Source organism: Astatotilapia calliptera, chromosome 5, assembly GCF_964374335.1.
Source record: "Astatotilapia calliptera chromosome 5, fAstCal68.1, whole genome shotgun sequence".
NCBI classification, from domain to species: domain Eukaryota; kingdom Metazoa; phylum Chordata; class Actinopteri; order Cichliformes; family Cichlidae; genus Astatotilapia; species Astatotilapia calliptera.
Genome location: NC_137426.1, coordinates 9,225,507 through 9,240,024, shown reverse-complemented (window position 1 = coordinate 9,240,024; position 14,518 = coordinate 9,225,507). Strand labels below are relative to the sequence as shown.

The window sequence follows — 14,518 nt, the reverse complement described above, 5'->3', positions numbered from 1 at the left end:
TAAAACTGTAGTTAGGAGGGGTCGTCTCGATGAGAACAGCTCCACTGTTACTTTGGTCCAACCAAGTTTCAGTTAAAAACATAAAATCAAGGCTGTGCTCAGTGATTAAATCATTAATTAAAAATGTTTTCCCAGCTAGAGATCTAATGTTTAATAAAGCCAACTTAAGTGTTTTAGAGGTATTACTTGTCCCCTCGTGTTTGGGAGCAGTCTGTGGCACACAAGGTATGTTTACTATGTTTAAAGATCTTTTAGAGTGCTGCTCTCTGTGTTTTGACCAGGCCACATGTCTCCTGTCACCTAAAAGTACAGAAATTTTAAAACCTTCTAGTAAACAGGGTCCCAGCTTCTCCTGGGAAAAGTCATCACTGCCATAATCCTCACAGCCCGGACCCTTCACACATCACGCATCAGACTGCGGAGACAGGGCATGAAGAGGAACTAAGGGGGGCGAGGCTGGGCAATGTGACTTCGATTGCTCTGTTGAGGGTGGGGCTCGATGGCGAACCTTTGGCCGCTCTGGTGGGGGGTTTATGGGGGACAAAAAGGGATTGGGACGGGGGGTAGATCTGAGCCCAGCATTGACCCGCTCCATCATCTCCTCAGTGAATTTCAGGTGTGGGGAGGAGGGAGAAAGGGAGGGGGAGGAGGGTGATGGCCTGTCAGGGGTTTGGGGGACTGGGGAAGGTCGTGGTCCCTTGTCCTGGTCGTTGGTGTTGTTGAGAGAGTTGGAGGCAAATAGGGACCCCTCTTCTTGCCTTAGATGTCTCTCCTTTCTGAGGCTCTTCCTCAGATGCCATGGATGTCTCTCCTTTCTGAGGCTCTTCCCGATTTGAAAGACAACTCAAATCTTCATATCTGAAACTGACTCAAAATAATCGCCCGGATACCAAAAAAAGTCTTTCTATTAATCATTCATTTATAATTTTAATTTTACGGTAGAGTAATGGAGAAGCTTGTTAAATATTTGTTTTTATAAAATATTTTTTAAAACTCTCTGGTGCAGGCCAAGTATACTAAGCCCTTCACAGTCTATTGCATGTGTAACTACTCATCAAGGTAAGCCTAAAAGAAATTCAGCTGAACCTGCCTTGATGAGGCAGGCGGGGAGGCAAGCAAAGAAAAGCAATCAAACACAAATGCTCGCTAAATATGTTGCTGAATTGACTGACAAAAATCACACAAGTATGAACTACTCAATTCTTCAAGATTGATGTGTTTGTCCAGTCCCACAGACCACGGGATGACCCCTTTCTGTGGGATTCATAAAGTTGATTCAGCTCATTGTCTGTCATGTTTTGTACTGTAGCAAGTTATTATAATCAAGTTCCTATAAAGCTCATTCTTCTGATCTAACTGAATTGACTTGTTGGGACTGCAGGCTCTGGTTCCTGCACAGTTGTAGAGCGTGCAGCTGACTGAGGAAATGTGTGAGAGGACTGTTGTGACATTAGCCCGGGGGCCTCAGTCTTATGAGGAGCAATCTGTCTGACACAACGCACACACACATACTGGTCCAGACTGGGGGCACAGATAGCATCACTGCAGCTCTTTCATTTGATGAGCCATCAGGGAAAAAGACAAGATAGGCTGACAGTGGAGGAGAGAGAGAAAGAGAAAACAGTCAGGCAATGTGAGACAAAGAAAGAAGGATGACCACTGGGGAAAAAGGAGAAGCAACAGATATGGAGGAAGAAAGGCAGGGATATTAAGTGGAAAAAAAACAAGGACATATTAAGAATGAAGGGGAAGTAAGACTGGCAAAAAATAAAAATAAAACACTGAGAGAAAGGGAGACTTCGTGTTTGTTCAGGAGGTAAGCATTAAGTTTTGGGTGAGCAGTAGTAATCCATCGTTACCACTGTTAAGTGCAGCCTTTAAAGGCCAGAGTTTGCCATTACGCTGACAGAACATGCAGGCATGATTCAGACTCCCAGGAGCCTCTAAGGAGCACAGGGTCACCTCTCCAATCCTATTCTATCACCCCCAAATGGACAGTCTCAGTGGAAATGGGGCATGACAATAAATATCATGAGTGGATCACTGCAACAGCAGGGCCATAGCAAAGGTCAAGCCTGCCACAGAAAGGGTGTAACCAGGGTGAAAGGTCACCAGGATAACCATCTTAGTATCCAGGCTCCGTGCAGCATATGGATGCGCTCATCAATGTGTCTCAATTAGACTGCTCCTGTTCCAGCTATAATAGGACGTTTCAATCATCATCTGCTGCAGCTTTGTAGCCATAGGTGGTTGATTTTAGTGAAGTAATATGACCCTGTGGGTGACTCGAGGCTGAACACAAAATGGGGCTTTTACACTTAGCAGGATGTATGCTAATGAGGTGAATCCGGATAGAAGTGATTATCTCATCCTGATCCTTATTAAAATGCATTCTGGTCTCAAGGTATGAGGTACAGAAATAGTAGATGCAACTTTCAGTGGCACAAATACTGTCTCACACCGAGGTTCTAACAATTTATGTGCAACAATGACGCACATTTATCTGAATTCAGTGGTTCTGTTTTGCTCATGTGATGCTCTGGAACAAATCTGAACAGCTTCATAAAAACTGTCCCTGAGCTTTCAGAAAGAAAGAATCTCTTTAGTCTACACACAGTGATTTCACTGAAACAAACACTGAAAGAAACACTGAAAACTCATACGTGGGAAATAGAGAGAGTGGAGAAACGATTTAAAGCGCAAGCCTTAGGATGGAAGGAATGAAATGAATGATTATCACCGATCGAATAACTAGTTTTATTGTGCTTTTCTTGGCAGTATGTTCTGAAATCTTGAAAGTTAACAAGACACTTCTTTGTCAAGTCGTGAGGTGAAGGTGATCAATCCTTAACAGTGTTTCACACCCTCGATATAGTGAGGCTGAATTTTTACGACCAGGTTCCCATACCTAGAGATCTTTCAGACCTCCCAGTATATATTTGTTGAACAAATCGAGGTCATATCAGGTTTTCGCCACACTTTGATTGATGGTGGGATATTTTTTTAAACGCACTCGCATATGTTTAGGTCAAATTTTAATTCGATTTCATTTATATAGCACCAAATCACAAGCACAGCTGTCTCAAAGCCCTTTATATTGTAAAGTAAAGACCCCACAGTAATACAGAGAAACCACAATAATCAAACGACCCCCTATGATCAAGCATTTGGCGACAGTGGGAAAGAAAAACTCCCTTTAAGAAGGAAGAAACTTCCAGCAGGCCAATTGGGGGTGTGGGGAGTGTTAACAGTAATGTCTCTCTCTCATGAATGCACTTATCTTAAATGTGCCATGTGCATAAAGAAGGTCTCTGACAGGATAATCAACAAAACTAACATGACTTCCTTGTTTAAAGCTTAATGTTAAATCGTATATAGTCAAAAGTGGTGTTTTACCCTGGTAGAATCCTGAACAGTGATATTGTTGCTTACAGGCATGTCTACAGTTATCAGTTAGGTTGATGGAATCATTACTCGTCTCCGAACCAGCTTTAAGACGATTAAATAATTGTTGGTGGAAAGAGGACACAAAGCTCACTGTAGGAGCCATTTTCGTGTTTGCATGCCTCTAGTTGTCCCTTTTTGTGTTTGTGAGTGATTGCATTTAAGGCAGGAACATTTAATTAGGGTCACTGATCATAAGGACCAAACAGTTTGTGATCGCTGTGCTGTTGTGATTTATGTTTGATAATGTTGGACATTAAGATGAACTGTGGAATGGCAAATGCAATCAATGGTGAACAATAAATGTTTAAGCTGACAAGATAACAACAACGCTGGAATTATTGGACTTTCTCAATACCACAAGTTTTCTTTCATAACAGTGGCACTGTGTCAGCTCCACCATTGAACACCTCAGTGGCTTCAAGCGTAGCCTCTACACTCAATGCAAGGGGTTAACAACATACATTCTGTTTATAGCTTTTTATAATTCTGCATCAGATTTTACCTGCTGATAGCACCACCATAACGCCAGATGGCCGTAATATGTGGGATGAGGCTGCATCAGTAACCATGGACATTCTGTCCTCTACTTTGTGATATACACACACGAGATCTTTAAAACTTCATTATTACAAAGTCCAGACTAAAAAGCAGCAGATTATGCTTCAGATTGTTTCATATTATTTTTATCATTTGGAATTCCTACTAGCATCAAGCTCTAGTAGTACACACCACAGTCATAGGTCCTGTGATCCAATCTTTACAGCTTGTGTAGTGCAGACTATGATAATTAAGCAAAAAGTATATTATGTATGCTGTACGTTCATGTAAAAGAGAAAGTTTTGATAAGATTGTATGCAGTGGCAACTGAGTACACCCACACTGTTTCAATCCGATTATTAAGTGATGACATGACAAATCCTACTTCCGGGCCTAAAGTAGTCTGTGTTTAATATGGCTTTTGTGTTGTTAACATGTTTAATGCTTTGTATTTTCTTCTATTTAATCTCAAAAAGCTCCTAAAAAAAGTCAGTGACCACTGTTGACCTCCCTCGGCTTTTATTACCGCTAATCATTTATTTAAGCTCAGTTTTTAAAACCTTACGATGTAACTACAGCCCAGCCCATGCAGCAGTATATGAATGACTAACCTCGTATTGTGGATGGATTATCTCAGTTGTTCTCCTGGCTGAAGTTTGGTCCTTTTACAGCATCCTGCCATGCGATTACATTTGTTCCTGACCACTGAGAACCCTCACGTTAACTTTTATCGAGTGGAAAAAAAGTTAGTTTGTTTATATTATGCTAACATAGCTGTGTCGCTAGCGGTCACGTAGTACATCATTATATACCAGCTAGCCAAACTTCAGTAACCCTACAAACGTCACTGCTGTTTAGTTTTCTGTCTTCAGCTCATTAGCTGATCATCAGCAAATGTGACCACCTCTGTAAAACTGAAAGGTTTTACTAGTTTGCTGCTTTTCTAAAGTGTCTGGGTGTGTCTTAACACAAAATATTCCCAGAAGTGGACGTCCCAGCAAATTCAAGAACATGACAGCAGGTTTAAGCTTCCAAAGTTTATCTTAAAAATGACTGAGAGGGCCAAATTGCAAGATATTGGCCCATAATGAATAACACTGTGTGGGGTAAAAACCAAATACCAGTGTTGCAGTGATGTTAAGGACAGGCCCTGGGCACCTTGGAGTCACTGAGTCAACTATAAATGCCTCTGCATACCAAAGTGTTCTAAAGGTCAAATGTGAGGTCAAGATGAATCAAGATGTCAATGTCCACTCTTCAGCTTAACTGAAATGGCTTTGCAGGGCCTAAAGAGAGCTGTGCATATACAAATGCCAGTCAACCTCAATGAACTGAAGCTGCAGAATGGGACAAAATTCCTCTGCAACAATATAAGAGTGATAGAATTATACAGAACACCATTGCTTCTGCTTATTCCTCCTAAAGGTGGACTACACAGAATCCTGTGAAAACTTTCCTTTTTTAATTACATATTTTTCACTTGGTCAAAACATTTAGGATAACACTTCTCTCGACCTTTTTGTACGAAAGACAGAAGGACTGTAAACTTTTGCCTCTTACGTAGCTACCATAGTCTAGCAAGTACCTAAGCAGAAAACACACTGCAGAATGACTTTTCTTACCCTGTGGCAGCCTCAAACACATAACAAGTGATGAGTGGAATTGATTTTCTGAGGAAATGTTGCTGCTGAGCACATTAATGCTCAGAAGGACTGTGCCATGGGACTAGGCCATACAGAGTGAAACTATGTGCTCTTCTGACAAAGTGAGCAAATTAAAAATATTGTGCAACTCAGTATGAGATGCTTCCAAGTTTCTTGTAAAATTTATCCTATGTAGTGCTTTTCTATGTTCCGGGAGAAATCAGCGAAGTCATCACTGCCACTGAGAAAGTGCAGTAACATTTTATGATTAACTCATTCGTGTGTGCCACAGGACTTTACCTTAGATAGACAAGGCTGACAAGCATCACAAATTAGATCCCTGCAGCTGCCTCAGCCCTATTCTTGAGCAAGCCAGTGATGCCTTTACTATTCAATCACTGCAAGAAAACTGCCTCAGTGGTGGCAAATATAATTTGAAGGATGCATTTACGAGTGCAGTGTAGAACGAAATAAAAACAGACCGGCACATTACCTCAGCGGCTGTAGCTACTCAGCAGCAGTATTTCCCTAGAAATGGTTGAAAATGTTAAGCTCACGGCAAATAAAGCCTTAGTCAAATACTCTCATGTGCAAATAGTGGATTCATTACAGCTTATTGAGACAGTTGACTGGCTGAAGAAATCCCAGAGTGAATGGATAAATGACTTGAACTTTTCAAAGTCACGGTTGTAAGGGGACTGAGAAAGGAAGACGTGGTGATTGAAATCATAAGAATGGGGAGGAGAGCAGGAAAAATAGATTTGTTTGAGGCTACTCCGAGAAGAATCTTCATCTTGCATTAAGAGCGCAGACCTTAAGGGTAAAAATCTTTAGAGCGGATCGCAATTCAATGTCTCAGTACAGCTAAAATAGTATTAAGAGAGGCAATTTGGTGATAACAGAGAAAAGTGTACATCTTTCTTCTTTTCCTTACTGGCTTTTATTTAGCAGCTATGTTTCCCTCCAACTCTTTGTCCTCTCTTCCTTTATATCTGTTCTTTCTCTTGTGCGGTCACACAAATGGAAACAGGACTGTGACTGCATTGCGGTCAGGAAAATGAAGACCATACGGGTGCAATGAATTGTTCCACTGTCCCCCTCCCACCGCTTTTGTTGATGGGCCATGGGAACCTGACAAACAATGGGAATGATTGGAGGGATGGGGGCTGCACGGAGGAGGACAGGAAACAGAGAACAGGAAACCATGTCCTCAAGGAGACAGAAAAGAAGTGAACATGCACAGACTGAGCGGAGACTGTGGTCAAGTTGTAGAAATTGTGGAATGAAAACCTGGAAGCTTGCCATGCAGCTGAAGGTTAAAGCGAACTGAAAATTTGGCTGCTGGAACTGGAAGGCTTTTAACAATAAATCTCAAAAACACACATGCATTCACACACACACACACTTGAATGTCATGACCTCTTTTCCAACCCAGTTGGCAATCGCGTTTTAGGTATGCACTTGCCAACATACAGCGTATCTAGTGGCTGTGATCAATATGCTCCTCTTTGTGACTGTGGTTAGCATAATGGCTGAATGATTAGTCGTGTCCTGTAATACACATCTCCACCTCAGTGACACTCTTTGTGTTCATTAGCTGCTGCAGCTCGTCTCTTTAGCATTCACAGAGCCATGATGGATATGCGGGCTAATCAATGCACGCTCTCCTTGGCTGTCATCTACAATTGGACCATATGCCAGCCACTCAACCTTAAAGGTGGACAGTTGTCTGGCCCTTATGTTACTGCATGCCCTGTGTCACAATACGGAGTCAGCCAGGGAGCATCCACTGTGAGTTCTGTGCCAAAATCTGTCTTGTTTACACTCTGAATACATATACTTCGGATCTAGTCTTGCGTGTATAATCATTCTGCTCCTGTTTTCAGAGTAATGGAAGATTTATGTGTGGTTTCCTTGCAAACATTAGTCCTGATTATTACTCTTAATGGTTTTACATGAAAAACATGCATGGAGGAGGATGAAATATTGATTTCTGGCATAATGTGGCATAAAGACTAGAAAACTGTTTGTTTAAGAACAGCTATACCAGACTTGCCATGTCTAGGTCAGAGTGCGTCAGACAACTGGTCTTCAGGGACAAACCTTGTCAGAGTGGCAGATTGGGAATGATTTACTGAACAGACTGCTCTTTGCCTCCTGGGTCATCATCCATATGTTTAGGTTAACTGGGCACAGCTTGGTTGGCTATATATGGACAGAATTTCTTTCTCAAGTTTGGCTGGTCAGTGCATAAACATAAGAATCATCTGCTTTACAATGTTTCTCCATTTTCAGGAGAAAACAGGTCGTTTTAGACATTTATGAGTGTACTTCCTCTCCTTTAATATCGTTGCCTGAAATCAATCCCATCTGTAAATACACACAGGAGAGACTTTTGACTGAGTGTATTACTCATACGAGGTCTGGCAGCTTTACAGCGGAGCCAAAACGGCTCAAACCAAGCGACATCTTAGAAGTCTTTTTTTTGTTTTCTTTGGCTCTCACAGGATAAGAGTGGAGCTTAGCATTTAAGATGCAAAGCCGTCCACTAGAAAGCTAGGCTGTTTTCGTTAAGAGCCCATGGGCTCAGGTTGCATATCTGTTTGTAGAGGCCAAACTAAGCTGGGTTGTTTATAACCATCACAGGTTCTGCAAGGGAATTTCAGCAGCAGGAAGGATATTGCTGTTATTGGCTTAAATATTATTCATGGGTTAAATATATATCCTTGTCAGCTGTGAGAGGCTGGGATGAGAGAATGAAATGCGAGGCATACTGAGGTCATACTGTATGAACATGTGGTATCAATGGCAAAACAGTACAGTTCTTCTGTTACATGACAAAGACCACACAGGAAGTTCAACAAAAAGAGGTTTCCTAAGGTTTTTGGAAAATATGCAGTCCTTGGTATTGACTTTAAAGCAATGCCCTAACTACTTTACCACAACCCTATTTAGACATGTGATCCATCCACGGTGGATCAAATCTACTATTAAACATGAAAAAAAAGAGCAAAGCACAACCAAAAAGCATTTGAGGTGCTCTGAAATCTAGCACAATGCTGAAGTGTAACTGCACAGCCGATACCTGTTCACAGGGTCTGTCCCCAGAGACGAAAGCAACAGAAGTAAAAATGAAGTCAGTCTGAAATTAGCTGTTGTTCCCTCTATCCCATTAAAGACTAAAAATACCTATACATATACAGACTGCCTTGAGCTTTGTAGCCTGTAACTGTTAAAATCGGTCAAATTAGTGAATGATGCTTGACTGGGCAGCAGATTGTGAAGGCAATTTTGTCATTAAAATATTAAAACTGTTAATTCTTACTGTCCCCAAGGAGAATGGTTACATGAGTTTTAGAAATTACCTAAATTTTATGTGGGCTGTATTAAAAAATAGTTAATGGTTCAATACAAGTGCTGCCCTATAAGTATTCTTATACTATGTATGTGTGTTCTGCAGTCTAACAGATTGTGTATTGATCAAACAAGTAATCATACACACAATTTAAAACTACCGATTTATTGAAAGCAGGCAACAGACGAGTACAAGTGTGTAATTTATTTTGTTTGCATGCTTGTGTGTGCAAATGTGTGTGTAACATCCAAAAAACAGGCTCATTATAAAACCAATTAAACCCACCTTACTCTCATTATGAAGCTGTAGGGCTTAAGAAGAGATTGAGGACCTGTTGTACTCCCAGAGGGCTTCTGCCTGGTCAGGCCTGCTTTAGATGATAAAACCACTTTTAAATCCGCTGAAATCAAACACCACAAATCGGTCGTGATGGGTCAGTATTTTTTTCCGAGTTCATCCCTGTATCCCTGGCCCCTGGTCAACCTCATTATACACCGCTCGGTATCTGACCTCTAGACGGTTGTGCTGGGCTTTCTTAAACATTGTTTCACCGCAGAAATGTTCACATTCTCTGGTTTCTGTTTGTGCTGCTATTTATGAAAAGAAGAGTGTGGGAAAAATAATGTAAACTGGCTCCATTACTGTGTGGGATTTTGATACGGGAGAAGAGGAATAGGATAAGGAGGAGGAGGAGGAGGAATAGTAGCTCGAGCAGACAAGGAAAGAGAGCAAAAACAGAGAGTGAGCGAGCGAGAGCGAGAGAAAGAAGCTTATTTCTGAACTAAATCTGTCTTTGAAATAACTATTTAAAGGATAATTTGTGCATGGTGTTGAGTTATTAACAATCTGACAGGTGAGAGACAGTGTCTGTCCTCTTATGATCTGGATTTAAGAGGCCATCCTGTGTTGCTATTGTAATTGCAACTTTGGTGTTAACATAGAAGACAATCACAAATCTTTGCTTCTCCCCTTCCACCAGCCGCATACACCAACAAACAGACACACCCGTTAGCACATATTTATGCCCCCACCCCTCCACCCTCTTTTCATTCTTGGATGGCAGAACTGACGGTTGGAGAGGCACAGCTGCCTGGAAGGTGGAGGCATGATTGATTGATGAAGTTTTGGTGCCCAGGGGATCCAATCATGTAATCAGTTTGTATTGATTGACTGTCCCCATTGAGAGACTGCTGAGGCTCTGCTGCCATGTGTGCAAGCTAAGCTTGGCACACATTCAAAATCTTCTGCAGTCAGATTTGATTTGGGTGGCGAGGTCGCCTAAGTCCACGTGTTGGGATTCATGCTGGGAAGTCTGTCATAATCACACTGCAGACGTTCCAAACCGCTCCCACAATTCTCTGCTCCAATTCTTCATTATCTTGTATTTATTTTAATTATTATGATTGAGAAATTAATTCAGCTTTACTGTAATTGCATCACATGTTTAATGATCCAGTCTCCTTGGAATTTAAATGGGGCTTCCACCTGGGTTTGCATAGCTAATGAGATTTTTTCCCCCTTGCCACTATGTTTTTTTCCCAGACTCTTGTTTCACATTTCTGACTTCTATTTCACTTGTCAAGTTAGCATCACTTTAGTGATGCAATGCACATCATTCCTTCACCAGCATTACAAAAAAGGGCATTGTGAGTGCAAATAAAGGTATTTTTGTGAAATATAAAATTGAAGGACAGCACTAAGGAGAAAGACAAACAATTTCTGTCTTTGCGACAAAATGATGAAAAATGAACACTTTCAATATATCACTAACATCTAGTTATACTGAGAATAACAATGGCTTTTTAAGCTAAAAGCTCTTCTTAAGATTGACAACTTCCATATCGGTGAGCCACTTTTCACAAAGACAGACCTGCTTATTTATTTGCTTTACCGAAGCAGCACACCTTGTTTGTTGGTAGAGGTGGGAGAGGAGAATCGAAACCGCTTCACCGGTGGGCATTCGTTTTCTATGCTTGCATTTAATGAGCCCCAAAAGATTTCTCTCTGAAAGTCACTCCAAAGTCAAATTAAGGCTGAACTTGCTAAACACGTTTCAAAACTCAGATGCGTCACTGCTTTAACCTCAGGGGTGAATGTGGGTCAGAGGCGCAATAACCAGTTGGACTACTGAATGAGAAGCAGCTAATCTGTCTTTCCCTTTTCTTCCCCTCAGTCTCACCACAGGCTATAAATGTACCTTGTCTTGGTGGCACTGGGTGAACACGCTAGCAAAACTATTGCAAAGCGCCACAAGTCAGGAATGTAAATGAAGGAGAATGAAATAAAATGTAAAGCAACCACAGACTCTCCATTTCAAATACCCACACCTAATTTATTGTGTAAGCTTTCAAACACACATTGGGAAATCAGAGGTAACTGTTGAGGGAAAAACAAACTGTGACTAAGCTGTGAGACAGACATTTTTGAATTTGCTTACTTGCTGTCTGAGAGCTAGATAAGAAGATCAACATCAATTTCATCTCGGTGAAATCCACAGCTGTGATGTTTGGTGCCAAATGTTAGCTTATTATAAAGCCTGCAAGAACTGGCATTAGTAGCCAAGCAACTTGAAAGGTGCTTTCAACTAAAGCCTACTTAAACATGTTTTTGGAACATGGGATAGAATATAGCATATAGAACTATAAAATCAACCGTTACTAGAGATGGACCGATCCGATATTACGTATCAGTATCGGTCTGATACTGACGTAAATTACTGGATCGGATATCGGAGAGAAATAAAAACTGTAATCCGATCCATTAAATATCAAAAAAACACCTCACAAAACTTGCAACAGGCCTAACTCGGCTCATAACGTAGCACGTTGCAGCAGTATGCGTCACGTGATAGAGCGGCTGTGTGTATTTGTAGCATCTGGCATTTTATCTCCGAGGAAGTTATCCCAGAGAGAAGTAAAGCAAATGTGTAAGTTCATCTCTGAATGTTTGTAAAGCATTCCAGCCTTAAGCTTAACAACCGATATATGGAGCGACTGCCTCTTCTCTCCCCCTCCGTCTCCTGCTGCTACTTCAATCATGAAACTGATCAATGATCTGCTGATCGGCTTTTCTGTCCGTCTCTCTTGTTTGTTCATCGCCCACTTTGCACCAGAAAGAGGAAACCAGCGGCTGAACAACAGCAGCACGTTTAACCTTGATAAGCTGTTGTTAGAATTTATTTAATATTACTTTCTACAGCAGGATCTTTTTCTATGCAGGTGACGGCTGGTAACTGTGCAGGGGCGGATCTAGCAAAGTTTAGCCAGGGGGGCTGATAGGGCATGAACAGGGAAAAGGGGGCACAAAAACATACATTTCTTACTTATTCTCATTTAAATTGTCTAGCTTTTAATAAATAATTATCCGAATCTTACACCCAAAGTTTTAATCTGATGTAAAATGTATAGAAGTCCATTAGTGTATATAGTAACTATTAAGTCTAATATACCCTAGTAAGCTATAGTACTTTTTCCTTTGGGAAGGTATCTGTGCAGTCTGCAATTCTGTTGAAGAAAGATGTTGAATCTATTTAATTATTCTTGAAAAATAATTTATTTCTGGGCATTTTTTTCACACACTGCATCAAATTGAAGTTGATTACGTCATTTAAGCATCATGAGGTGGAGGGTGGTTCCTTATTTTTTATTTTTTTTGCTGGGAGTTTTAGAGCCCTATTAGTTAGGTTGCTTACTCTTTAAAATACCAGAATAGGGAGGATGGAGTAGGTTTAAGTTTATTAGATTGATCAGTATTGCTGAACTATGAAATGTTTTGGGTGTATCTTTTAGAATAGAATAGAATAGAATTCAACTTTATTGTCATTGCACATGCACAGGTACAGGGCAACGAAATGCAGTTTGCATCCATCCAGAAGTGCTTTAGTGATATAGATATATTACAATATATATTAGCAATAATATAGATATGTGAGTATATTACAGAAATGGGTCTATTATGGTATGTTATAATGTACACGGTATGAAGTATGTTGTGAATATTCTATAACTATAAGTATGTACAGGCTGTAGTGAGTACAAGCTATGTACAGGATATGAATATAAATATGAAAAACTATACAGAATATGAAATAAATAACTTTACAGAATCTGGGATATACAGCTATACAGAAATGGGAACTATGCAAGTTGTAAACAGTTGTAGGATTAAAAATTATCGAATGTACAGAATGATTATTTACACAGAGCTATACAGTAGTGCAGTTAAGATAAGTGAGGGTGTATACAGGTTTGCATACAGGTATAACAGACTAGCTTTAGTGGGGGTTTTTTTTGTTGTTTTTTTTAACTTGAGTATGAACTTATTGAGTATGAACTTATACAAAAAGCAGCAAAATATTTAAAAAAACAGTTTTATTGATTAAAAAACACACTATATCCGATTCATATCGGTATCAACCGATATCCAAATTTATGATATTGGTATCGGACATAAAAAAGTGATACCGTGTCATCTCTATTATGTACTGAAGTTAATTCCTGATCTACAGCTTAGCAGGTTGACTAACCTCTCAGATCTCTCAGGTTAAGTTTGTTTGGTATTTAATGGTGTTTGAACACCATTAAACCCGGAAAAAAATCCTTCAGCTTGCTTTCTAAGTAGACACAGCTCTTTAATGTAACAACTGATGAATTGATGAATTGCTCCTCTTTGAAGACATCGCTGTACTGAATTAACAGAGATTAAATTGTTTTTGATCTCCTCATTTACAGTACCTACTAGTTAAACATTTCCTTTGCATTTAATTTCAAGTTGCTCTTTTTCATTTACAAGTTAACAAGCTGTTTTGTCTCACATAAGTGCCTTTTTAGATAATGAGCTGATGTTCTAATGGACCGCTGGAAGGGAGGAGCATTTATTTACAACCGATTAGCCATTAACGAAGAATAAAGCGTTACTGGCTTGTATAGTTTGTATGGACCTTCATTACAGTTGTATACTCTGGAGAAATGCATTGATGGTTATTGCTTCACATTTTATTGAAGTCGTTACACTGCTGTGCACCAAATGGAGCCAAGAATGGTTTCCTTTAGTGTTACAAGTTAAAGTGGAAAAACATACCAAACTTTACACATAACAGTGGGTGATCATAAAACTGAAAGCAAAAGCCATCCGTGCATATTTCATATAAAGCTGCTATTTAGTTTTCTTTTAACAAAACATAGAAAGCATACAAAATCTTACAGAGAAGAGTCCTAATTCTACAAATGTACAGTAACCATTCAGTCACTGTCTCTTCATCTCTGTGTTTGTCTATGCCTCTGCAGGTCAGGGTGGACAGCCCTCTGGAAGGAGGAGTGCTGTATGAGACAGTGACTGTGATGAAGGATAGCAGTCCCATCCTCAGGGACATGGCCTTCTCCCTGGACAGGAACTCTCTCTATGTCATGTCTGGCAAGCAGGTGAGGAAAAACCCTCATGTTGGTGCTGCTGTCAAGAGAACCATTGGAAAAGCAGGATGATGCGGCAACAGATGAGGCTGTCCTTCAGCTGGAAGCCCACTGGTTCAAGCCCCTAT

At 40.4% G+C, this 14,518-nt stretch overlaps 1 protein-coding gene across 1 annotated transcript in view; it reads left to right on the top strand.

Annotated features, from left to right (window-relative positions):
* LOC113022072 (plexin-A2-like) overlaps positions 1 to 14,518 on the top strand; it is a 94,097-nt gene that overhangs the window by 33,667 nt on the left and 45,912 nt on the right. The window contains exon 4 of the mRNA XM_026167080.2: positions 14,268 to 14,402. Within this exon, the coding sequence (XP_026022865.1) occupies positions 14,268 to 14,402 (135 nt within the window). The remainder of the gene's footprint in view (positions 1 to 14,267; positions 14,403 to 14,518) is intronic.